Source organism: Bufo gargarizans, chromosome 7 (assembly GCF_014858855.1).
Source record: "Bufo gargarizans isolate SCDJY-AF-19 chromosome 7, ASM1485885v1, whole genome shotgun sequence".
Lineage (NCBI taxonomy): Eukaryota > Metazoa > Chordata > Amphibia > Anura > Bufonidae > Bufo > Bufo gargarizans.
The window spans coordinates 187,024,644-187,050,536 of record NC_058086.1 but is presented as its reverse complement, the minus strand read 5'-3'; the positions used below and the strand labels follow the sequence as shown (position 1 = coordinate 187,050,536).

The following is a 25,893-nucleotide window of genomic DNA, read 5'->3' as shown; positions in this document are numbered from 1 at the left end:
AATCTGGAAAAGAAAATGATTTAGACATATTCAAGCAAGCGGAGTAGGGAATGACACTACAGGTCACGTGGTGGCCCCATCAACTTGGGAATTTAGTAAGGAGTATTTTGAGGAACACACAAAAAAACATTAAAGTGAGATGAAAAAGTGAAATGTTTCGTGCAAGAAGGAAAACAAGTCCAAATCAAAGAAGCTTCTCTTGAGGGCAAATGATGATAATAAAAAGTGATTGGCTGTGATTTATCTTTAGCTTGGAAGGCAAAACATGTCACGGTGCAATAATCAAGAACAAGGCAATGATCATCATGGCCAAGAGCGGCTCAAGCAGTCCCAAGAAGCGGCAATGTCAAATTCTGTCATGGAACAATCATGGAAGGTGAATGGATCAGTTATATGGAGATGAATATACATATATATATACCAAGGGTTCATAGCCTGGGGGACAGGCACTAACACTCTGCTGCTGAGCCACTACTGGGACTTCATCTGTAGCCTGGGGTGGTGGAACACAAAGGTCAAAAAACACTTTATTATCAACAAGCAGAACACAGTCATCAAAGATCACCAATTCCTGGTTCAGGCAAAAAAAAGTACATTTTATGCACCTTCAATCTCTCACCTTGAAGGCCCCATGGAGGTGTGACGACATGATTTGGCACACCTCCGTTTGGCATCATGGTGGTAAACCCATCCTGCACCAGAGACATTGTTCCTCCATTGTTAGACAAATTTATACTTCAGCCACTTACCATAACTGTGAAGGGGCTGTTGGGGATGTCCACTCCACCAAAGCGGACGTGAATAACATAGGGCCCGGTTTTGGCAGTGGTGTAAAAGATGTCGTAGGTTCCATCCTCATTCTCGATTACATTGGCTTCGGATTCTAGACCATCTGGATCTAGTATGCTACAAGTCACCTTTCCTTTTCCAGCAGTGGTGGCATCAACCACAAAACCAACCTCTTCACCGGTCTTCACAGCTGGTTGGATTCCAGGCCCTGGAAATACAGAAAGCCATAGTAAATATACTCACTTTCCAAGTCGATCAAACTCACTACGGGTAAGAACACAAGAGGATCGGAACTTGTCATAATATTTAAAGCCCATCTGTCAGCAGATTTGTACCTATGACACTGGCTGACCTGTTACATGTGCGCTTGGCAGCTGAAGGCATCTGTGTTGGTCCCATGTTCATATGTGTCCGCATGGCTGAGAAAAATGAAGTTTTATTATATGCAAATAAGACTCTAGGAGCAACAGGGGCGATTTCCGTTACTCCTAGAGGCTCAAATTTTTCTGTTACTGTACTTTAACAGGACCAGGTGTCGTGAAAACATCACTGCCTGGCCCTGTCAATCAAAGTGCAGAGAGCTCGGCAGTTGCAGAGAGAGTAGAGTCTCTAGGTGTAACGGCAACACCCCCGTTGCTCCTAGAGACTAATTTGCATAAATTAAAACATCATTGTTCTCAGCAATGCGGGCACATATGAACATGGGACCAACACAGATGCCTTCAGCTGCCAAGCACACATGTAACAGGTCAGCCAGTGTCATAGGTACAAAACTGCTGACAGATGCCCTTTAAAAATTCTAGTGTTCTAGAAAGAAGTCGGGCAATCAACCCTTTAAAATTTTTTGCTGAAACTGATTGAACCGTAAAAATTTCTGATGAAGCTCCTGGTACCAAGGGTGGCTACAGACAGCCAGGTATCTTCCATGCAGAGAACTTTGCCTAAATAAATAGTACAGGTGAATATAAGAAAATGTGTAATGTATCTAATCAGAGAAAAATGCCTCTTTTTCTTCCCGTCCTAAACTAACATTCTCTGAAAAATTCATCATGAGAATCAATACGGACTGTCAGCTCAATAAAAGATTACATTATGTGCTGTTGTCCATAGGAGCAGGTGCAAAGAGACACACAATGCCCAAATACATCTAGGGAGAGATGTGGAGGAGTGAGCTGCTAGAGGGAGAAAAGGGTATTTTTCAATGATAATTATTACAAGGTTTCTTATATTCACCCGTACTATTCATTTATGCAAAGTTGGTTGAAAGGTTAGTGACTTAAAATTCTAAGTTGCCTGAAGCCACCACTAGAGGGAGCTTACTGCACACTATGTATACAGTAAATTCAATACATTTCAATTTAAGCTCCTTCTAATGACAGCTACAATATTAACTTTAAAAGCCAAGCCTAGCAGGGGATTTGAGCTGCGCATTGATTAAGCCTTTCACCTTTATACTGTGTATACTGTTTTTCTGACAAGTCAGTGCATGAGCTTCAAAGTATCACATGCCCCATTATTGAACACCCATAAACTACTGTTGAGTGGAGATTTTACCTTTGTGGCCTACTCTAGGAGAGGATTATCAGGAAAACAATGGCAGCTTTACTTAGACCAGCTCAGAAAGCTGATGCTTTTACAGTACTGTCCATAGACAGGTAGACATGTATCTGCAAAGGTTTATGTAAGAGTAGAAGATGAGAAAACGGGGTCAGAACCTCTTCCACTCTGTACAGAGGATTACACAGACTTATGTTCTCCCCTGGTCGGTGTCTGTTATTTCACTAACTTTTCAGGAAATCTCGTGCAGCGATGGGAAATGAGAACCTCAGTCAGACAATACGTCAGGTTGTGTTTTCTCAGCCTATTGAGTGGCTGTATGTGAGAGGACTTCAGAACAAGGGGACGGCAAGGAAAGCAACAGGTACAGCTCAAATAACCACTTATTAGGAGGGATACAAGGGATTTCTAAGCAGAAAAAAAAGCAGCAAGGAGGCAGAAAGCAGAACAAAATGCAAGATAAAATTGCACGCAATCAAAATTCTACAAAAGAAAGGAATTCTGAAGTGAATGGAACTGGATTCATTGCGTTCTGTTAACATCCGCTTTTCCAGGCCGGGTGACGGTTTCAGTTACAGGGATAAGAAGCTTTTTCATATCCAGAAACACAGAAACCGGCTGTCTGCTCTATGTTCTTCTGAATGGACTAATGCATTTTTCACCCAGATAACATAATTGTGAAGGAAAGTCACATTCAGATCTTTCATGAACAATTCACTGATGTATATTTTTTATGCATTGGATGCCTATTGTGCTAATTCATCCGGCTATAATCCAGCCGTCACACATCTGTAATCCAGCCATAATCCAGCCGTCACACATCTGTAATCCAGCCATAAGACAGCCGTCACACATCTGTAATCCAGCCATAAGACAGCCGTCACACATCTGTAATCCAGCCATAAGACAGCCGTCACACATCTGTAATCCAGCCATAAGACAGCCGTCACACATCTGTAATCCAGCCATAAGACAGCCGTCACACATCTGTAATCCAGCCATAAGACAGCCGTCACACATCTGTAATCCAGCCATAAGACAGCCGTCACACATCTGTAATCCAGCCATCACACATCTGTAATCCAGCCGTCACACATCTGTAATCCAGCCGTCACACATCTGTAATCCAGCCGTCACACATCTGTAATCCAGCCGTCACACATCTGTAATCCAGCCGTCACACATCTGTAATCCAGCTGTCACACATCTGTAATCCAGCTGTCACACATCTGTAATCCAGCCGTCACACATCTGTAATCCAGCCATAAAACAGCCGTCACACATCTGTAATCCAGCCATAAAACAGCCGTCACACATCTGTAATCCAGCCATAAGACAGCCGTCACACATCTGTAATCCAGCCATAAAACAGCCGTCACACATCTGTAATCGAGCCATAAAACAGCCGTCACACATCTGTAATCGAGCCATAAGACAGCCGTCACACATCTGTAATCCAGCCATAAGACAGCCGTCACACATCTGTAATCCAGCCATAAAACAGCCGTCACACATCTGTAATCCAGCCATAAAACAGCCGTCACACATCTGTAATCGAGCCATAAAACAGCCGTCACACATCTGTAATCCAGCCATAAGACAGCCGTCACACATCTGTAATCCAGCCATAAAACAGCCGTCACACATCTGTAATCGAGCCATAAAACAGCCGTCACACATCTGTAATCCAGCCATAAGACAGCCGTCACACATCTGTAATCCAGCCATAAAACAGCCGTCACACATCTGTAATCCAGCCATAAAACAGCCGTCACACATCTGTAATCCAGCCATAATACAGCCGTCACACATCTGTAATCCAGCCATAAAACAGCCGTCACACATCTGTAATCCAGCCATAAGACAGCCGTCACACATCTGTAATCCAGCCATAAAACAGCCGTCGCACATCTGTAATCCAGCCATAAAACAGCCGTCGCACATCTGTAATCCAGCCATAATACAGCCGTCACATATCTGTAATCCAGCCATAAAACAGCCGTCACACATCTGTAATCCAGCCATAATACAGCCGTCACACATCTGTAATCCAGAAATACAGCCGTCACACATCTGTAATCCAGAAATACAGCCGTCACACATCTGTAATCCAGCCATAATACAGCCATCGCACACCCGTAAAAATCGAGACTGGCCAACAGAAGCTGCATGTAGACAGCGCCCGAGACTTTCTGTTAAAGGGGTTGTACAGGAATTTATACTGGTGACCTATCCTCTTGGCTAGGTCGTCAATAAGAGATCGGCGGGGGTCCGACATGCAGCACCCCCACCAATCAGCAGTTTGAAGAGGAGGCGGCGGCACATGTGAGCACCGCTTCTGCAATGTAATGACGCGTGCTCACTCCATTCACCTGAATACAGCAAGTACTTGTAATCACACTACACAGATGACAGATGGAGGGCCGCCTTCTAGTCATAAAGCTGATTGGCAGAGGTCCCGGGTGTCGGACCCCACCGATTAGATACTGATGACCTATCCTGAGGATAGGTTACCAATATATATGGCCGGATAACCCCTTTAACCCCCCAGGCAGACTTTACTAGTTAAACTGCATTTTATATACGGTACTTGCAAAATAGCGCTCTTACGTAATATTTCCTGACAACTACTGCAGGCCATGAATTCAGGTTATACCAGTTTTACAGGTCTATGGCGAACAATTTTGGCAGTAAAAGGCAGGACGGTCTTTGACCTGGAGCCTGAGACTATCAGATGAACTTTCAGTTCTGGAAGAGATCACTGATGTAATGTCCTCCCCTGCATAAAGAAAACAGGACGGATCCGTTTTGTGCAGCCCATAGACTTCTACTGTGACGGAATGAATAACGGAAAGGCTCTAAAGGCATTCCGTCATAGAATTGCGTTATGGTCCGTGGTAACGGAATCCATAACACAATTCACCTTTTAGCTGACAAAAGTATAATGTGAAAGGCCAGTTTTAGAGCTCCATTAGGAAGAGGATCCTAGGGTCCCACATGCGTGAATACCACTCCAATAATTTCTATACAGCTGCTGGAGGTAGCGCCGAATGATGTACTTGGCAGTCCCATAAAAGTGAATGGAGTGGTGGTCACACACTGGGATAGCTGGGGGTCCCAGACACTTATCACCTATCCTAGCCTGGCCTGGATATAGGATAAGCATTGTTAGTGGGGAAAACCCAGGGGAAAGGCATTCAGAAAGGCAGGGAAACTATTAAGAAAGCCATATTCTCACCATCTTGAATCCAGTGTTCCAGTGCTGCCCATCTGGTCCACCCTGCTGCTAGAGGCATGACATCATGCTTTTGACCACAGCCATGAAGTATCTGTATACTGCATGTAACTGCTGCAGCCAGTCATTGGCCTCCACGGTCTTGTGCCACATACTGCTGGGACCAGGAATTGGCTGCAGAGGTCGCCTCATTGCTGCAACCCGGAAAAATAAGCCGGGCTGAGAGGATCAGGCAGTGGCACTTGAACGGAGGAGGTTCAGAAAGGGGAGCACAGTTTTTTTTTAATTATTATTCCTTTAAGGCAAGAGTTTTTCAGTTATGGCGAAGATTATACCTGTAGCTGTACACTTGCTGGCATCTCCTGAGGGCACTGCCTTAATTCTGTACGGAGAATATGGTATGTCCTCGCCACCGTATTTTACAGCAACCTTATAGCGTCCAGTTTTATCAGGAACGTAGGATACGGCATAGGTTCCATCCTTGTTGTCCAGGATTTGAGCCTTCTTTGGTTTACCTTCCTGGTTCTGGCAGCAACAGAAGATAAAAAAATTAAAAAAAAAAAATCTTAAAATGCAAACCTTCCGAAACCTAAAAACGCACACATGACAATATCACAGACAGCTAAAGAAACACAATCCAAACCACAATATTGTGACAGGAGAAGAAACATCAATGAAAATTACAGCTCCCCTGGAAGCCAAGGGCCGATCGTCTTCAGTTACAGGAGGAGCATTTGAGAATTTGCCCAGAGTGTATTCATTTGTCCTCCTACCCAGATTTCTGAGAATGTCACCTAGGACGTAAGTTTTCCTTTAATTCCTAAACAAACAGCAATGTTTCTCATTACACATGATTTACACAATGTAACCAGCAAGAGGGAATTGCGTTAAATCCCCAGCATCCGGCAATGGTGGACGCTCAGAACTGGCGGAAACTCACAGCCATCTATTTCTGTTCTGTTTTATAATGAGGTGACATAGATCTGAAAGAAAGATTTAGGATTTTGGAACTTTATTTGACATTATTCTCCAAATCCCTGCATAGACATATATTTAAAAGGGGTTTTCTACATTTTCAAACCAGCACCTGGATCTGAATACTTTTGTAACTGAACTTAATTAAAAATGTAGGGGGACATTTATCAAGAACGGTAGCGGTATATTGTACGCTGGTCTTGATTCCCCCTGTACTACCGGAGGATGCACCAAATCTGTATAACACCTGTTGCTTGTTCTTTGCCTTATTTCTCTGTCCAACTCCCTGAGGTGGTCGCACATGCTCAGTTCCATCCTTTAATTGTTACCTAACGTATCTACTGTTAGAAGATGTGACAGGGTGAGAGCTACAGCAGAATGGAAACACCCCATGAAGAGAACTCCCCTGAAAAGCAGAGCTATTGGGGCAATGAATGGAGAGATCTCTGGATCCAAGGTTGGTTCTGCCATGTACTATAAGATGATGGATGTTCATGTTTTGCATTAATCATGGTATAATCCCTTTAACTGGCACAAAGAGCATGGGGAATCCATTGGGTTACCATATTATGGACCTGAATGTACCCCCATACACTGCTAAATGGTGACTCCATGAGGCACTATATTTCCCCCCAAAGGCAAATCTTGGATTCACAATGCAGTCATGTGAAGGACATTATCTGTGACATGTGAAGAGGAGAAGAAAACAAGGATTTAATTAACTATTTGATCTCCTGATAATAATAAAATATGAACCCTAATCATCTTTAATTAGGAAAATAAGATATATTGAAGATGGAAAATGGACATCCCATTGGGATAATTTACGACATATCATAGAACAAACAGATCTAAGTTTCTTTGAACTGAAAACTGTGGGAAAGATACAAAGACATTTTGAAAATGAAAAATCCACAAAAATGACTTACAGTGATCTGAACAGAGAGGTCTCCTAATCCGGCATCCTTAGCATTAACAGCAAAGTCAACGGGAAGACTGGCAGGAACCCCCTGGGAGCTCAGACCCGGGCCGCTGGCCGTCACTTTGCTGGGATCATACGTAGGAAGAACTTTAACTTTGAAAGGACTGTGAAGAACATGGGACAAATATACAGAAGGTCAACAATGGAGGGCACCGTACATCAGCAAAGATTAGGTCACTACAGCCGGGGCTACACAAGTATGGAGAAGAAATGGGAAAAAGAGGTCCCAACAGGGTTCTAACAGTTTCAGCTAGATTACTAGTACAATTGCATATTGCTACTTGCCTAACTCCATTATTAATTTACATAATTGAATAAGGCTAAACTGGATTCACACATCTTGAGGACAGGTGAGGGTCCCCCATCGATCAGTCATTTGAAGAAACAGACTCCTCACAGCTTACATTCCATAATGGCTGTGCTTGGTATTGCAGCTCAGGCTCATTCACTTGTGACCGTGATGTCACTGGCCTAGGAAGATGCTGCAACCCTCACCGGAGAGCCTATGCCTCTTCAAACAGCCAGCCGATCGAGAGTGGGACCCCTGATCTATTGATGACCTAGCCTGAGGAAAACTCCTTTAAGTTTTTTTTTTTTTTTTATGGCTTTGCTTTTTTCAACTTTTTTTTGTGTGTGTCCAGTTAATACTTTAAAGTCTATAGTGAATTATGAAATTCACTACAGACAAAAGCATTTTTGGTGTATTTTTTGCAGTGCTTTTTTTTTGCATTATTAGTGTTTTTGAGGTATGCCATTTTTAGGCCTCTGTATGGTATTTTAAAAAAACATTCGATGGCTGCATACAATAAAAATTTTACAAGTAAACAATGGAGAGATGTGTACAAATGAAGTACACAAAATTCGATACGTCCTGGCGCAAAAACACGACCTCAGTGGATGGAAGATGAATCCTTTTTATTGAATTGTAGAGGACAACGTGTTTTGAGGTAAATACACTCCTTTCTCAAGTCTGTAGGGTCCATGCGGAGAAACCGCACCATCTGCATGAGGAGGCACGGACCCTACAGACTTGAGAAAGGAGTGTATTTACTCAGAAACACGTTGTCATCTACAATTCAATAAAAAGGATTCATCTTCCATCCACTGAGGTCGTGTTTTTGCGCCAGGAGGTATCGAATTTTGTGCATTTCATTTGTACACATCTCTCCATTGTCTTCTTTATCACTCGTCTGGAGAATCGGCAACTCCACAAATGAGGACTGAAAGATACTGGCAGCACCGACCACCTGCCCTCACGAGTGTTGTGCCTGCATACGCACAACACTGAAAGGTGAGCCTAACCATTTTATTTCCTAACCAATCCTTCCAAGTACGTACTACCCTATGAGTGCCTTTTCCCTTTTTGCCATATATGCAGCAAAAATGCATGGCCTTGGATGGGGTAACTTGCACTTCAAGGGTCCCAATGCAAAAACTTTAATGGGCTCCCAAGTATTAAATGTCATGTATAATACTAGCGCTGGGCCTCATGGCAGCAGGTGTGTCTGTACTTTCTGCACTCTCTATAGTTAAGCCCCCGTTATACGGGTAACCAGGTTGCAGGTTTCTCTAAGGCCATGGAGATCATACTGATTATAAAGTTTCGTAATTAAGCTTTATCTTCTTACAGAGTTAATTTACTAGATTTTTGGTGGCAGCCATGCTGGGTGTCTCCTGTGAATCAGGTTCTCAGAAACTGATTGTAAAGTGTCTTTTTTTTTAAAATCAATGACAAAGTGACAATATACCAAGAAGCTACTAAAAAGGGGATCACCAATACGTCTGCACTTACGGTTTCAAAATGGCCGCTGCAGCAAAGCATTATGGTGCCAATACTGAACTAACATAGTCATTACATTTTAGCTATCTTCACCAACACTTACCTACGAGGAATCTCTTCATCTGCATACTGGACAGAAACAGTGTAGGGCCCTTCGACACTTGGCGTATAGGCCACAGTGTGTGTCCCATCTCCATTATCTGTTATCTCCACCGGCTCAACAACCCCTAGGAATTAAGAGAAGCTCTAAATATTCCAATATAACTCCACAATCAGTCAGAGGTTTGCAGTAAGCGACCCCTGCAAAGTCATACACAGATATCAATGATGAGGCCACTGCAGATTATACTGGTGAAACCAGCACCAAGATCTTTTTGCATTGTCGCTTGCTACAGATATTCCAACTTCTAAATGATACTTGATATTTTTGAGCAGGTTCTATGGTCTTTGATGGATATGACTGAACGAATTGAGCTTGTGTAGTGCCCTTAATGTCTAATACTCTATGGTATAATTCTAGCCCTCAAAAGTTTAGACCTGTGTTACTAACCAAAGCCCACAGGAATCACAGCAAAAGGTTAGCATCACTGGGTTAAAGGAAATGAGGAAGTTCAGGCACTACATGTGCTCAAGTTCTTTCATCCATACTTGGGGTAAAAGTTCAAGATAGTTCACAGCATGCAGCTGAAAAACCACACCTATCTACACTGAAACAGTTAATGGCTGCCCGATTTTGCTGGAAATACCACTGTTTTACCCGGAAGTATGCACTTTTGTTGGCAAAACTGTAGGATTTCCTGCGAAACTGTATGCCAGTTGACTATCAATTTGAAACCTGCTTACCGCATGTAGGCATACTTACCCGCCTCGTCCCTGGGCATACCAAACCCTGGGACTGCACACTTCTGGCTACTAGTTTACATAAGTCCCGCACATTTTTTCGGGCCAGGACAAGCCAAATTTGCCAGGGCTCTTTCAGAAAATTCACAATCCTGGCAGGTCTGTTGGCAACTACGCATGGCCATGGTTTTTCAGCTGCGGCTGGTGCTAAATGGGACCGTACCTTTATAGTAAAGCATAGACTTGACTTTTGTACCTTCATCAGATATTTTGCTCCAGGAGATTTCTTGAAAAATAATGTATTTTCCAACCTTTTCTAGAAAAATATTATGTGCTTTGCAAATGCAAACAATGGTAGACAACATGGATTGTAACTGGTTTCTGTGGGTGACAACTACACTTTCCAATTAAGAGAGGTAGTCAGCCACGATGCTATAAACACAATAAGCCATGGCTACTATAAGCATTAAAAAAACTGATGCTTATGAAGGTAGAACTACATTATGACAAATCTTCATAAACAATAAATATTTCTAGGGTTAATTAAAAATGATTGAAAATGTTTTTCTTTTTCCAGAAAAGGTTTGGAAATGGGAATACAGATGTCATAGATCCAAATTTGCCATTTGGCACAGGTGATAGTATCACAGTGTGTCATCTGAAGTAATGCATAAACCACGTAGCCTCAAAATGGCAAATTCAGCTCTGCTACATCTGTAAATACAAAGAGAGAGAGAGGAGAGCACAGTTCATGCAGAACTGCACAGTCTTTGTCTTTAGAATATCATATAAAGAGAGCATAATTATAATAATACCGAAAGGGCAAGGGGGGACACCTTAAAAAAAATTAAAAAAAAATAACCCCAGACATCGCAGCCTCCGGTATTATTAGTATTTACATTTCAGACGTATTAAGATCTTCAAAGGATCAGAGTCATTAGTGGAAACAGAAGCCATAAAGCCCAAAACCAAATAATGAATGATTGTAAAAGCAGCAGCAGCAGAGCACGCTATCCACACACTCCCATAGAAAAGAAGCCAACACCAAGACCGAACAAGGTTACAGCATGCACTTGCAACCAAATATATTATATATATATATATATATATATATATATATATATATATATATATATATATATAATGAAAAAAATTGGACTGCACTCCAGACGGTTCCTTTTATATATAGATAGATATATATATTACACACACACACACACTGTATATATGTATATATATATATACACACACACACACACACACATTCACAGGACACTGTATATATGAGGTTGGACAGTACTCTGATCAATGTGCAGGGTACTCTGTGTGTCCACTAGATTTCCAAATACAGAGCAGTATTTTATAATATACCCCCTAAACACGTCACATACTAGTTTACAGACATGTGTGAACAGATGCCTAATAATATCCAATGTCCACGGCTATACAACGTTCGGTGGTTTACTCTCTACACTGATCCACCTACTCACAGGCATGAAGTAAGTCTTTTTACAAGGAATCATCAGCACAAGAAGTTATTAAAGGAGTATGTCTAATCAAGAAAACCTATTTTCTAATCCCCCATTAAAGCTGGGTTTACACATGTGCTGCATTTTGAAAGCACCCATCCATCAATTTTTTTTCTCTTATATATCAGCATTCAATGTATTTTTTTTATATTTTTTTTTACATAAACTGTATAGATGGTCTCCTGGATCTAATTTTTTGACGCCACTCCATGTATTCTACTTCCTGTCCTGGCTCTTTAAAGTTGTTGTCCAGCTATTTGTGACCAGTGATGGCCAGTTTCCAGTGTTCGCCGACGAACACTGCAAACTGGCCATCACTGTTTGTGACTGATGACTTATCCTCTGGATAGGTCATCGGCATCTGATCGATGGAGGTCTTAAATGGGGCTGAACTGTGCCCAGGCCACAAGACCAATGGTCGCGATGTCACTGGCCTAAGGTAAGCAATGAGAAGGCCATGGCTCTCACAGGATCCACAGGCCTTCTCAAACAGATGATTAGTGGGGGCCCCGTAGGAAGAATTGAACTTGTGCTGCTAACACAGTGGCGTGGGTTACCATAATGAAGACGTTTTAGTGACTGTCAAAGCTAGGGATTTTGGGACTAGACCAGTTCTTTCTTCAGGCAGCACACAAGTATTGTCTGAAGAAGAGACTGATCCCATCCCAAAACATGTAGCTTTAGACCATCAAAAAAAAAGTCTTCATTATGGTAACCCACACCTTGGGCTCCACTGAGTGAGCTGCGCCAGCACAATTCCAATTTTCTGCATTTTCACAGATTGCCTAACTCTCTCAGTCAGACCATCACTGCGACGAGAGAGGGAAGGGTGATAAGTGACTCAATTAGAACATCACACATTACACTGATGAAGGCAATGCTCTCCTGTGGGTATATTTATCTAGTACTATCAAGAGAACAGAGCTGCCATAGGGTTGTCCCTGCAGATAACATCTTTCCCTTACAGCAGTAGTAAACGGACAATGGGATACCCATCAATATAGGAGCTTTACCTCTCTGTGCTGACTACTACAAAAGGACAATATTTTATATTTCGTTTTCCATGACATAATACTACTTAAACGAAAAAGGAAAACTGCCAAAAATTCTAAAAAAAACATTACTTTCTGATGCAAGTGACCATTTCATCATTATTGTGTTTACATGGGAAAAACTTAAAAAGAGTAAATAAACTTTTATTCAAGTTTTTTTCAAAAGTCCAAAATGTGCTATAAATAATTTTTCTAATATGCTTTATTAATTGATGTTGACTCTTGACTAAAGAAATTTCCACCTAAAGCCCTGATTTCAAGCACGCTTTAAATTCACTATTCTGGCACACCGCGGTGTACAGAGTACGGACTCTGAATTTTATCAATGGGGCCGCAGCGAATGGAGTACAGACGGGAGCACACAAATGCTGCTCCTGTCTGTGCCCCCTGAGGTTGGCTAAATGCTGGCATAGCACATGGGCACTGTCCCCACGTGCTATGCCAGGATTAGCGGAGCAGAGCGGGCTCCTGTCTGTGCCTACTTTGCTTATCTAAAAGCTTACATGCAGTTGAGCAAAGCAGGCACAGGTAGGAGCCCGCTCCACTCAGCTAATCCTGGCATAGCACGTGGTTACAGGGTACCCATGTGCTATGCCAGGATTTAGTAAACCTCAGGCAGGCACAGGCAGGAGCAGCAATGTGTTTTCCTTCCCTTACTCCGTTCGCAGTGGTCCCATTGATATACTGCAGAGTCCGTACTCCGTACACCACAGAGAAGTCAGCGATGTGCCAGAATAGTTCATTTAAAGCGAGCTGGAAATCAGGGTTTTAGGTGGAAATTTCTTTAGTAAAAAGTCGAAATCAATAAATAAGGTATATTAGACAAATAATTTTAAAGGCATTTGGGACATTTTAAAAAAAACGAAACCCCTTGAATTTACGTTAATTACTCTTGCCCGGTTTACCTGTAAAACTGGTCTGTCAATAACCACACCACAAAACTGTTTGCAGTATAATGTGTGTGACTGTCATGTGGAATTCTGCCACGCAACACGCTACCAGTCCACCAGAGATCCAATAAAATGCCAACATATGAACTCAGCCTTAGGGTACAGACACTGGACAAACATGCGCTTTCACTACAAAACTATGCGTTTTTCAAATGCACTTTTTTTTTCTCCAGGTATACAGCAATTTTATCCTAAACCAAAATGTGCAGAAATTACGGTAACAATCATTAAAAAACTGGCCAGTACTACTCTGCTCTGTGGTCACCATGTGTGTCCGTACCTCAGGGCATTCTGTGTTCATAGTTGGACTGGGGGGGGGGGGGGGATGGCCACACGGAGCCTCTTTCCACGTCTGTTTAAGGCAGGCATCTCTAACTGCGGCCCTCCAGCTGTTGCAAAACTACAACTCCCACAATGCCCTGCTGTAGGCTGATACCTGTAGGCTGTCTGGGCATGCTGGGAGTTGTAGTTTTGCAAGAGCTGGAGGGCCGCAGTTTGAGATCCCTGGTTTAAGGTTTATTTCCATTCAGCGTCGCTGTACAGACAATTGTACCTCAGCGGCTACAGAAAACCTACTGACTGAACCACTGGGCGGATTGAATTGCTCAGTTCCAGAGACCATTTTGAAAAGTTTTGAAGAATGCAATTGGCAAATCGATTTTCCTTTTGCTCCATGGATTGACAATATGTCCATCTCTAAATTCTTGGCTTGCAAGACAAGTTTCCATTGCAGTATGTTCACACGAGGTGCAGCTGAAACTGCATGGGAAAAACTGCAATCTGGTTTTGATGTGGTTTTACAGAGGAATGTAATGCGCACTGCGGACTTGTCTCATAGGAACTTAAAGGGGCCTATCTGCTGTCTCTGGAACTCCTAAAGAAATGAATAGAGCAGCTCCGCGCACGCCTGACCGGTACCAGATTTATGTCGGGGGGGCCCCACGGGGTACAGGGGTCCCCACAGAAGGATCCCCACTGATCTAATTGTTATGCCTCATCTTGTGAATAACTTAACCAAAATGCCCCTTTAAGTTAGGCCAGGACTAGATGACATGTGGAACTGCATTTCAAACTAAGTTACTAATTCATGCTTCCCGTAGTAAGGGACAGCCACTGGATATTGCGAGCAGATCTGCATTCATAAAATCCACAGAGTTTGCACTAGCAGCAAGGCGTATGAGATTTTTACGTTTCATCCACAGGCGGCGCACAGTTTCCGCAAAAGAATGTGCATGTAGATTAACATGCAGTGCAAAATTGTAAATCCAACGCATGACAATGTACAACCTTTGCATTGTACCAACATTGCACCAGCAAACTCAACAATATTTGGTTTGGATTTCGTAGAATATTTGTTGATTTTGCTGCTGATTTTACCCTCTGCGTTGCAAAGAGTAAAATCAATGGTAGAATTTTTCGGCATAATTTTAAAATCTGCACGGCAGGTCAGTTTATGCTTAAAATCTCACCCACATTGCTGGCACTGTAAAACGCTGCAGATTTGCCGCATGTTGATGTACCTTTAATCTGCTCATATAAAGTGACCCAACACAGGGAGGATCCACAAAGGCTCCCCCAGCAGATCTACGCTACGTTCCACAGCACTCCATCCTTACTCCCCAGTGATGTCGGAAGTTTCTTTTGACTTCCCAATCTTGTACTCTTGTTAAATCCCGTGCACAAGGACCCGATTGTTCCATGTTCAGTCCAGCAATCATCTGCATAGTACTTGTCAGCCGACACCATTCAACAGGATAGCCTGCTGCATCTCAGGTGCGTTCCCACGGGGTCTGTAACACGAGCTACGTTTCCATAACCAGAGTAGTGACTATCTGATACGGATCGGGTAAAACAGTTAAAGAGACTTGTACACGTCTTAGCTTCATAGTTGGATGAACTATAAACCAACATATAATATGGTATAGACTGGAAGATACCCCAAATAATACAAAGGAAGCACCTGCAAAGTTCTAGCCCTGGACAACCTATACCAGATTGTATGGACCTCAAAAGATTACTGTATTAAAATGTTATTACAATTTAGTAAGGATGAGCACATCAATTATACTGGCTTAGAATTTGTTACGAAATTCCCCAAAATTTTAGATTCTAACAAATCCAACTTTTTTGTGATTCGTTTCAGGCGAAAGAGAGAGAGACTAGTATGTTACAGTGGGCTTTATATATATATATATATATATATATATATATATATATATATATATATATATCTATCTATCTATCTATCTATCTATATCTATATATATGCCAGGCAATGCCCATATGGGTTACTGGGAAAGATTCTAATACATTTTCCTAAGCCTATCCGATCCCAGCATATGCAAGATGTGCTAATTTTCATATTCCATTTCATTTAATTTTCCCAGAAAGCCAGAGGAACATTGACTTACCCCAACCAAGGCCTCTCAGGCAGCCAAGCAAAATGTCTTTGCTCATCTCTGTTAAAGGGTAGTTACCCAGAAAGAGATGGCTTCCTGGTATGAATATTTGCATATCTTACATCTGCTGGCATCAGACAGACTTAGGAAAACAAATTTCAATCTTTCCCAGAAATCCAGAGGGGCATTGCCTGGCCTATAATATCGCTCTCTCTGGCAAAACTATGTTATGACAGGTAAGGGTTAAATCACCTGTACAAACTGCTCAACCAGTGTTTCAGGGCCATGGTAATTCAGGGTAAAATGTGTGCAGTCTTGCACACACCATCAACGGACGTTCCCTATACAGTTGACTGCTAAGCCAATAATCATCAATGGAAGTCCTGGGGCAGGGGATTTTCTTTGCTCTCGTGGGCATTATATCTGCCATAATTATTATTTTTTTAAATCCATTATGGAAGGACACCTTGGCTATATGCATAAACCAAGGCTGGCCAAACCCATACTACATATGAGGGCCTCCAAAACACAATGGATTCCAACACACCCAATCTTTTGATTCCTCGGACGATAAGCCACTGTCTGGCGGGGGTTTACTGCCCTCTATCCATATGCATGCACCAACTGAGAGAGAGTTTTTGGGATGGAGTCTGGAAAAGTAGATGATGGTAGGAATTAATTTGGCTCATTTGGGTGGCACCCGGCCCATGTTTATGGCTGGCTATAAACCTCATGGGTGACATCTGGTGGGATAACCTTTCTCATTCATGAAGGTTTTAAATTCTAGAAGTTATCAGATATAAAAATAAAATTAAAAAGTAAGCTTATTTTCCAGGAAGAGCGCCACTCTGTGCCTGGCCTCTGGCTGGTATCGTAGTGAAGCCCCATTCAAGCAATTGGAGTGGAGCAGTAATAGTACATAGTGTATTGCCCATGGACAAGGGTGGCACTGTTTCCAGAAACAAGAAAAAAGATGATTGGGATAAGTTTCAACCTCCAGTCTTATCCTACAAAACCAATAGGCAATAGATATTGTTAATAGCCAGTTACAGACCTGGGAACGCACCTCTTAATTTATGGTAAACCATATTCTCCACCAGTGAATATTGGAAGATTTAAAGTGACACAAAACCATAATCATTGTGAGTCTAATGAGGGATAGTCAGAGACAGACCAAAAATCAGCAAGGATTAATATTCCACTCGTTCCTGGAGCAGATGACAAAAGTCCAAACCTGGCTCGTTTGCATCCTGCTTGAAATCACCTTTAAAGAAATCTGAGAGGGCTCTCAGGGGGCTCCGTTTCATTAAGGAGTCTGGCTCGTCAACTAGAAATAAATACTGTTATTGCCACCACCTATTAGAACAAGGTTAGTACTTATAATGGGCATGGACAAGCAAGAATCCAGAGCCAAAGAGCCAAGAAACAACAACGATAACGGAAGATCATCTACTGTCTCTGGGCCATTCAACAGATTGATGGACATCAAACTTATTGTTGGGTTACAGTAGCTTTCATGTCCATTAGCGGTGGGGGCGCTAGAGAGCGGAGAATTCTGAAGCAGAACCCCAACTCCAAAAAAAATACATGGAATAATAATATAAATTGGATAAATTTGAAAAATTATTTACTTAGCTTCATTTCATAATCATCAGTTTAGGGCAGGTTCACATCTGTGGTAAAGGTAATCTGGTAATCTGTTCTGACATAGGAACTTACTACCCGAGTTACCATATCCTCCATAGCCAGATACCACCGCACACCATTGGATCCCTAGTGACTATAATGGAATCTGGCAGCTTTATGGTATAAACGCCAGCTTTCTGTCAGCCAAATGTCGCAGCGGTATTTGTCTGGGCGAAAGCTGGCAAGCCGGTGGATCCCATTACAGTCAATGGGAACTGGTGGTGTCCGGCTGTATCCAGCTATGCCAGATACGGTAACTCCGGTAGTCTGTTCCTTTGCCGGAACCAACTACCAGATTAGCTTTACCACAGATATCAACGTAGCCATAAACTACTGCACTTGTCACGGGCCAGAAATGGGGCATAGGATGCTGTATATGCTGAAAAAAAGACTCTTGCAATTTTTATTGTCCCAATGCATCTGAAGTGAGAAGGGGAGTAACTTTGCAATATAACGTAATTAAACATTTATTACTGTTTAGTTTCTACAGCTCCTATACGGACTTATGCGACTCCATGGTGGCAACAAATATTGTACGGTCTTAGACCCCATTCACACGACCATGTTGCCACTGTGGCAGTTTTGTGTTCAACAAACCGTGGGTTTGCAAAACACGGGCACTGGCCGTGCAAACTCTGCATTGCGGTGTGGTCCCATTGACTTCAATGGGTCCGCAATCCGCAAGGTACAGCGAAAGATAACACATGTCCTATCTTTTGCGGAGAGGAAGCCCACAGAAACATGTGAAAACACTTCCATGGGCTTCCATGCCTCTGCATCGCAAGAGATAGGACATGTCCTACCTTTCGCTGTATCTTGAGGATTGGAGACCCATTGAAGTCAATGGGTCGGCACTGCGATGCGGAGTTCACACGGATGGTGCCAGTGTTTTGCTGACCTGCGGTTTGCGGTCCGCAACACGGGCACAGTGGCCTTATTCTGCAGTCATATTCCCTTCTACTTGCCGTTTACTTTTTGCTAATTTACCAAACATTAGCATAATGTAGAGGACAAATGAAAGCATGTATGACTGCAAGATCAGACTATACAGCGCTTGTTTGTAGTCTGTGACCATGGAAATGTATCGTCTGCGGAGGAGCTGTAGAAAAAAAAAAATTACAACTTTTTGCAGAGTTCCTTCATTTCTTAAGAGGCACAGACAAGTTGCAAACATTTAGTTGGAAAGGTATCCATTGCCTTTAAGCCTATGCAGAGTACAGTATACAAATAATATGCAGGGGAAGCAGGATATTACACAGTTGGATATAAGGAAGCAGCTTGAGTCGCACAGTGTATAGATGTGTCTTATGCAAGTCTAATGCAGGAAATAAAGTACAAAAGTTAAAGTGTACCTCCAGTTATAAACAAGTTTTCATAAATGCATATGTACAGGTGAATATAAGAAACTGTGTAATATAGCTCATTAAAGAATTATGCTTCCTCCTAGGCTTCCCAGGCTGCTTTCTTCCTTTCTTCCTTCTTCCCTTAATTCAACCTCTTATATCTATTAGCACTCTTTCTCTGTGTCCAGCCTCACACACAAAAAGTCTATGGAGAGAGGAGGTGATTTATTACCTCACTCTGAACAGTGGAAGAGCCTCATCTTACTAGATATAGTAGAGTCCAAAGTGCTAAGTGTAGCAGAGCTAAGAAACTGTAGTTTGTGTCCCTCTCATCCAGCAGTCTATCCCCAACCCTCTTGATAGATGTCAATGTTAAAAGTAGGAAAGAGCAAAGCAGCCCGATAAAAGCAGACAGAATTATTTCTCTTTAATAAAATATATTACAAAGTTCCTTATATTAACCAGCACTACTCAATTAAGGAAAAGTTGTTTTATAACTGAATACGCTTTAAGTAAAAGAAGATGATAAATTCTCGAAAATATGAAGGTCTTTGAACGTTTGATGCTATGAAAAATGGCCTCCCAAAAAGTGAAATGGTACCCATATACAAATTAAGGCAGAATAGGCTACTAAAAAAATAAGCTTTATAACAGAGCATGTAATACATGAGAATCTCTTACCTCTTGGTCCAGTTACTTCAACACTAAGAGGGGCAATTCCAGCTTTGCTGGCGTCTACTGTAAACTGCTGTGGAATTTTAGCCCGTACAGCATTTCCAAGTCCGATGCCAGATACTTTCACTTTGCTGGGGTCTACGATATCTTTTACAGGAACCTTGAATGGACTACCTGCAACATGGAAGAGATGGAGCCTCAGAAGGGAGAATTCATATCCCATCTATGATCTACCACATTCTCTCTCACAGCAAGCAGACCTCACTAGCCACATACCTCAACCCATATCTTGTTCCAGAGAGACATACACTTTTTGGTATTTAAAAGGAGTCCGTCAGTACTTTGGACCTTGCAAAAAATGCTAACGGCACAAGGCAGGTGCATACATTTAGTGTATTTCATAATCAGGAGTAGTGTGAATATGAACTCTTATTCTGCAAGGTTCTGGTCCTGCAGGTGCCCTGGAGGTGATGCTTCTCCATGCTCTCTGCATTGAGCTTCTTCAAAGCCGCTCTCCTCTGCTCTGAATGACAGCTGTAATGGTCTCCTGGTTGGATGTTAAAGGGGGTCAATCCGAGCAGAGAGGAAGGGTTGTGAAGCAGCTCAATGCAGAGAGCACTTTAAAGTGAAGATCTGTTACACCCCAGAGTGGTGTAACCACTTCTGCACCTTACTACTGTCTTTATTGGTGTAACCTCATGTCTTCTTATGCATTTATTCGAGGTCCTCCACACTGTGCATTTCTAATGTTATGTAACTGTTCATGTAATGTGCCTGGTTCACCAGCAGGTGGCAGCAAACCCGGCAGAGCTATACTTAGATAGAATGGAATGAAAGGTTCCATTCTAACACCCCTCCCCCTCTAGAGAGAGGTGGGTGAGTCCTACTTCCTGCAGGAAGGGTGGGGCAGAAGTCCTAGTCAGTCTAGTTTACCCCCAGCTAGGGGAAGGGTGTGCAGGGAGGGGCACATCTCTGCTAGAGGTGCCCACGCCAGCCAGAGCACCCTAAGCTATGCTGGCCATGGAGGCCACAGCTTGAAGCCTCAAGAGTAGAGATGAGTGAACTTCTGTTTTAAGTTCGGCGTCTAAAGTTCGGGGGCGGGTTAGCGGAGAATCCCGATCTGGAACCGGATATGGATTCCGACTTCCGTTGTGGTCCGTGGTAGCGGAATCAATAATCGGCCATTATTGATTCCGCTACCACGGACCACAACGGAAGTCGGAATCCATATCCGGTTCCAGATCGGGATTCTCCGCTAACCCGCCCCCGAACTTTAGACGCCGAACTTAAAACAGAAGTTCGCTCATCTCTACTCAAGAGCCAATAGGAAAATTCCCTGGCATAACCTAGAGTCAGACTATAAAGTGAAGTGCAGCATACAGAATAAACACAAGAGTTATACAGCCAGCCTGTCAGTACAGCAGAGTCAGAGAGAAACAGATATAGCAGAGTGGAGTTTGCCTTCCAGTTTCATGCTAAAGCCGGAAACAAGACAAAGCCTGTAAACTGTTTTGGAGAACGTTTATGCAAAGTAAAGTTGCCATTGAACTTCATCTCAAGATCTGGACTCCAGTTATTCTTTTATCCCTCAATTATTCCCCCTATTTATTGCTTCAGAGCCAAAGCCTGGGGTCCAGCCGTATCCAGGTAGGAGCACAGTGACACACATAAAAGAGATATTTTAGGCCGCACTATACCACTCGGCATTCCTACACCTGGGTAGCATTATAGAGGGCCCTAGGGGGAGGCACCCGTTGCAGATCCACCTCCTGGACAGGAACAGAATCTGGCAGAATAAAACTTCATATACTCACTACTCCTGATAATAAAGCTCCACAAAAGGAAGTTGTTCTGCTCTCCACAGGCCCTACTTAGTGCTGTTAGCAGTTTAGTATGGTCAAAACTGCCAACAGACTCCTTTTAACTCAAAGTTACCTAGACAGGGGACTTAGAGCTCTGTAACTTAAAAGCAAAAGCTCCTCCTTCTATAAATATATATTATCAAATTAGTCATTAGTCATTAAAGATTGTTGCGGTCCTAAAAGTGATATGGCCTAAAAGGTGGACATTGGCTTTAAAGTCTACGTACACCTTCATTTTTTTATGATTGCATTTTACTCATTCTAATCATTTTTTTAATTGGTCTTTATTATAAATATTCACCCATTTTGTCATAAAGACTTTACTCTCTCGCTGTGTGAATTATACTTTTACTTTCAGATGGTCATCTAATAAAACTTTACTGTAATTACTAAAAGGTCATAAACAATTATTTAAGCCATATTTTTATTAGTAATATAAGAATAGAGCTGTAATGAATGTTTAGGAGGTCAGATATAAGGAGTAGTCAGCTGAGCTGCCTGACGGAAACAGTAAAAATACAGGAGTCTGCTACTAGAGAATCTCAAGGCTGTACGGAGAAAGGGGCTAAACATTTTTTAATAAAGACCAACTGAAAAAACAATTTTTTACTTAAAATAATCACAATGCAATAATAAAAAAATATAAAACATTGCCCCCAAAATGTGTACATATCCTATAAAGGCTCTCATTTGTAGCTAAAACCCAGGGATGAGGCCGACATAGTCTTGAGAATAGTTTCTATTAAGACACAGTGCTATTGTACCCCCTTCCACGCCACTAATGCATCCCTTTTGAATTACTATAAAACTGGTAAGACATAATTACACAGTGAGAGGAAAACCACAGACAGGACATGATGCTAGCTCATGCTGTCACCGCTCCATGTACTAATGGAACAGGCTGGATACAAAATTATGGTAATAAATACATGTATCCCATAAAATGTGAGAGCAGCACAGACCACAGAAAGCGCTGTTTATTAGGTTTATGAAGCAATGGTCGTAATTTATACATGGAAACAATTATTAACAAGAAAAAGACTAAGCCAAATAAAGCAAAGGGCAGATGTCACAGTACCTGGAATATGTTCCCCGTCATACGTGATATTAACGTCGTAGTCTCCAGGAGCATAAGGAATATATTCTACACTGCAGCTTCCATCCTTATTGTCCTTACAAGACATTTTGGATTCTGAGGGACCCTCGACTGTTATTCCGAGACCACCAATTCCAGCGCCTCTGCAACAGACATCGAGCGTGTCATTACTAAACGATCGGTTAACCTCCATATTTAATTCTGGACCCAGCGTCAACCACCAGGTTCATGCAGAGTTTAATGGCCTATTGCTCCATTAGAAGAAGAGTATCATGACAAATATTACATTGTTTTACAATTATGTAATTGGATTAATGTATGTAATACAGACCAAAAACAGGAATATGCAACTAACTACATAAAAAAAAATATCTCTTGCACTTGCTTAATTACTCAGCTTCATCAATAGACCTTAAAGGGGATGCTACACAGCGCTGTCTGTTGTGCAGTGGACTGAAATGGTTACTGCAGTGCTCCTACCCCTCACTTCAATGGAAACAAGGCTGCAGTAAACAACTCCATCCACTACGCAATGGATAAAGCTGGAGCTACTACAAAATGGCTGATCGGCGGGGGTGTGGGTTGTCAGATCCCTGTCAATCAGATATTGGTGGCCCATCCTGAGGTAAAGCCAACAATAGTAAAAACAGTGGACAACCCCTTTAAAGGGGTTGTCTAGGCAAACTTTCTTGCTTGACACCTGCATGGAGACACAACTGCAAACTAGACAATCATCTGATACCAAGCCACTAATAAGTACCCATGCACAATACTCTCTGGCCTTGGCAACCTGCCTGTCCAGTACGCAGTTGTGTCTTTATAAGCCCCAGGTTAGATTGGGCGGGAGAGTATGCATGGACAACCCCCTTCAAAGGATGCAAAAACACCTCCTAAAGGAACAATTTGCATGTCTGTGACCACTACACCAGAATGACCGATAAGGTCACTGCTACAGCCAGTGATTGGCTGCAGTGGTTACATGTTGAGCGGAAGCAGGAAGAAGACTAGCGGGGGACCCAGGAAGAATTCCATTGGGAGCAGGGGGATGGATACGGCTAGTATCACTTTTTAAAAAAATTTAAGTGGTTGATCAACCCCTTTAAGAAGGCCTTGCCTAGAACAATAGGAACAGAAATTAAAGGGATGTTTACAACTGCCCCTTTCCAAATAGGCTAATGTATATGCATAACACAGAGCGGTCCCCACTTAGGACCTTAACCACTATATGGCAGAGCAGAGAGTGCGCTACTGAAGTCCTGGATCGTCCATGTATTTCATTGCAGGCCATTTAATTTTAGAGGTGGGCATGTACTACTAGATGTAGATATGGTTGGCTGCAGTTTGGCCGGATCACCAAGACATGTCTTCACAAGAAAACCTCTTTAAATGTTATAATACAGACAGATGATAACATCTCAATATAGAAACAAGTTATGACCCAAGCGGGGTTGTCTTCTGCTGGATCTATGGTGCCCATTATTGTGCCAGAGCCTGGGCCCGCCAGAGGATCTCAGATACACTAGCAGGCTGGTCCACCCCTGAGCGGGAGGACTCATGGCTGACTATTCACCACTACTCCTACATCTACTAGGTTTTTGAGTCAGGTCATTGGTTACTTCTTACCGTGTGATAACAGAAAAGGCGTTTGGTTTGTTAGCGAGAGCCTCCTGTAGCCCCGGACCCTCGGCCTTTACACGCGAAGGGAAACATCCTTCCGTCACGCCAACTTTAAATGGACTTTTAGGGACAGGTTCATCGTCATAGGTTACCTTCACCGTGTGGACACCTAGAAAGCAGAATATTGTAGAAGATAGCCAAATGGTGGGCATTCATTTTAAGGAAAATCAGTCGACTGGCGCCAAATGGATAAAAAAAAAATCTTGTCCTCCACATCCTAATAGTTTTCCTGTTTCGGTTTCTTATTTCATAGATGCATTACTTCAGAAACCACAAAACAGAAGTGGGATTAAACGCGGCGTGGTTTGGGGTTACTGCAATCGGCAGCAAAACAAACAGAAACTACTTTTTTTTTCTATTTGTTCGGTCCTCCGGCAGCTGGTGAGTCATCGGATACTGTGTGTACTGTACACAGGACATTTTTTCTTCATGATGTTAGTTGTCGTGTCTGACACTAAAGGCGGTTTCGCTGCAAATCCATATTTGACCTTTAGATTACAGTAACTGATACACCCATGTAGTTAGTGCCAGTCATGCATTTCTTGGTGCCTTTTATGGATGCCACTCCTCATGGTGGAGCGTTTCGGGCCTAAATCACACTGCCAAATCAATAAAGGAAGGGATGTTGCTGCATTTTGTGCAGCAGCATTTCCATGGGTTTGGACACCAGTGGTCAGGGGTGCAAGCTCTGGGTGCCCAAGCCACCAGCACGCCCTTTAAAAGGGGTATTTCCAGCTCAGTCATTAATGGCAAGGATCAGAATACCCATCATATGCGTCGGCTGGGGTTAACACCAGCGAGAAGTGCTGTGCTAAGCGGTTTCCGTCACTCCCATAGAAGTAAATGAGAGCTACAGAAACAACGTAGCACAGCGAGTTCTGCTTTTTCCGTTATTCCAGCCGCCACCAGCAGGTGCATTTGATGGGCATTCCAACCATTTACAGTCATGAATGGCAGATATGGCATACCCCTTTAGGTTGAGACCGTTGATGCACTAGGGGAGATTTACTAAGACTGGCTTTAAAAAGTGCAGTGGAGTAAGATGCCCTAAATGCATTAAGTGACGTGCTCCTCTTAAAAAAATGTGGTGCATCTTCTGGCTTTCAATGTGCCAGAAACTGAAACCTGCACCATCTAGGACAGGGATCAGCAACCTGCTGCACTCCAGATGCTGTAAAACTACAACTCCCAGCATGAACACTTACTTGCCTGATCTTGTAGCTCTCACAGAAATTAAAAGAGGATTCTGGGAGTTGTAGTTTCAGAACAGCTGGAGATCCCTGATCTAGGAGAAAGCGCCAGCCTCTCTGGTATCTGCACTGCAGAGGTGGTCTTAACCCCTGGATATGAGCCATGTATAATGTGATGGAAAAATGAATCCAGCCAGCAAAGGAGGCAATATGGACAATCACAATACATTAGTATTTGCCTTGTATTAACTTCGTCTACATAATAAATGCCGCTTG

The 25,893-nt window shown here is 42.6% G+C and overlaps 1 protein-coding gene across 3 annotated transcripts in view; it reads right to left on the bottom strand.

The window, feature by feature from the left end:
• FLNB (filamin B) overlaps positions 1-25,893 on the bottom strand; it is a 217,114-nt gene that overhangs the window by 31,786 nt on the left and 159,435 nt on the right. The window contains exons 23-31 of one of the 3 annotated variants that reach the window (XM_044302265.1): positions 24,374-24,536; positions 22,733-22,893; positions 19,799-19,966; positions 17,323-17,415; positions 9,422-9,545; positions 7,486-7,642; positions 5,917-6,106; positions 750-997; positions 422-493 (exon numbers count right to left, since the gene is read on the bottom strand). In XM_044302265.1, coding sequence (XP_044158200.1) covers positions 422-493; positions 750-997; positions 5,917-6,106; positions 7,486-7,642; positions 9,422-9,545; positions 17,323-17,415; positions 19,799-19,966; positions 22,733-22,893; positions 24,374-24,536 — 1,376 coding nt within the window. The remainder of the gene's footprint in view (positions 1-421; positions 494-749; positions 998-5,916; positions 6,107-7,485; positions 7,643-9,421; positions 9,546-17,322; positions 17,416-19,798; positions 19,967-22,732; positions 22,894-24,373; positions 24,537-25,893) is intronic. The other 2 variants (XM_044302263.1, XM_044302264.1) reach the window with 2 other exon arrangements.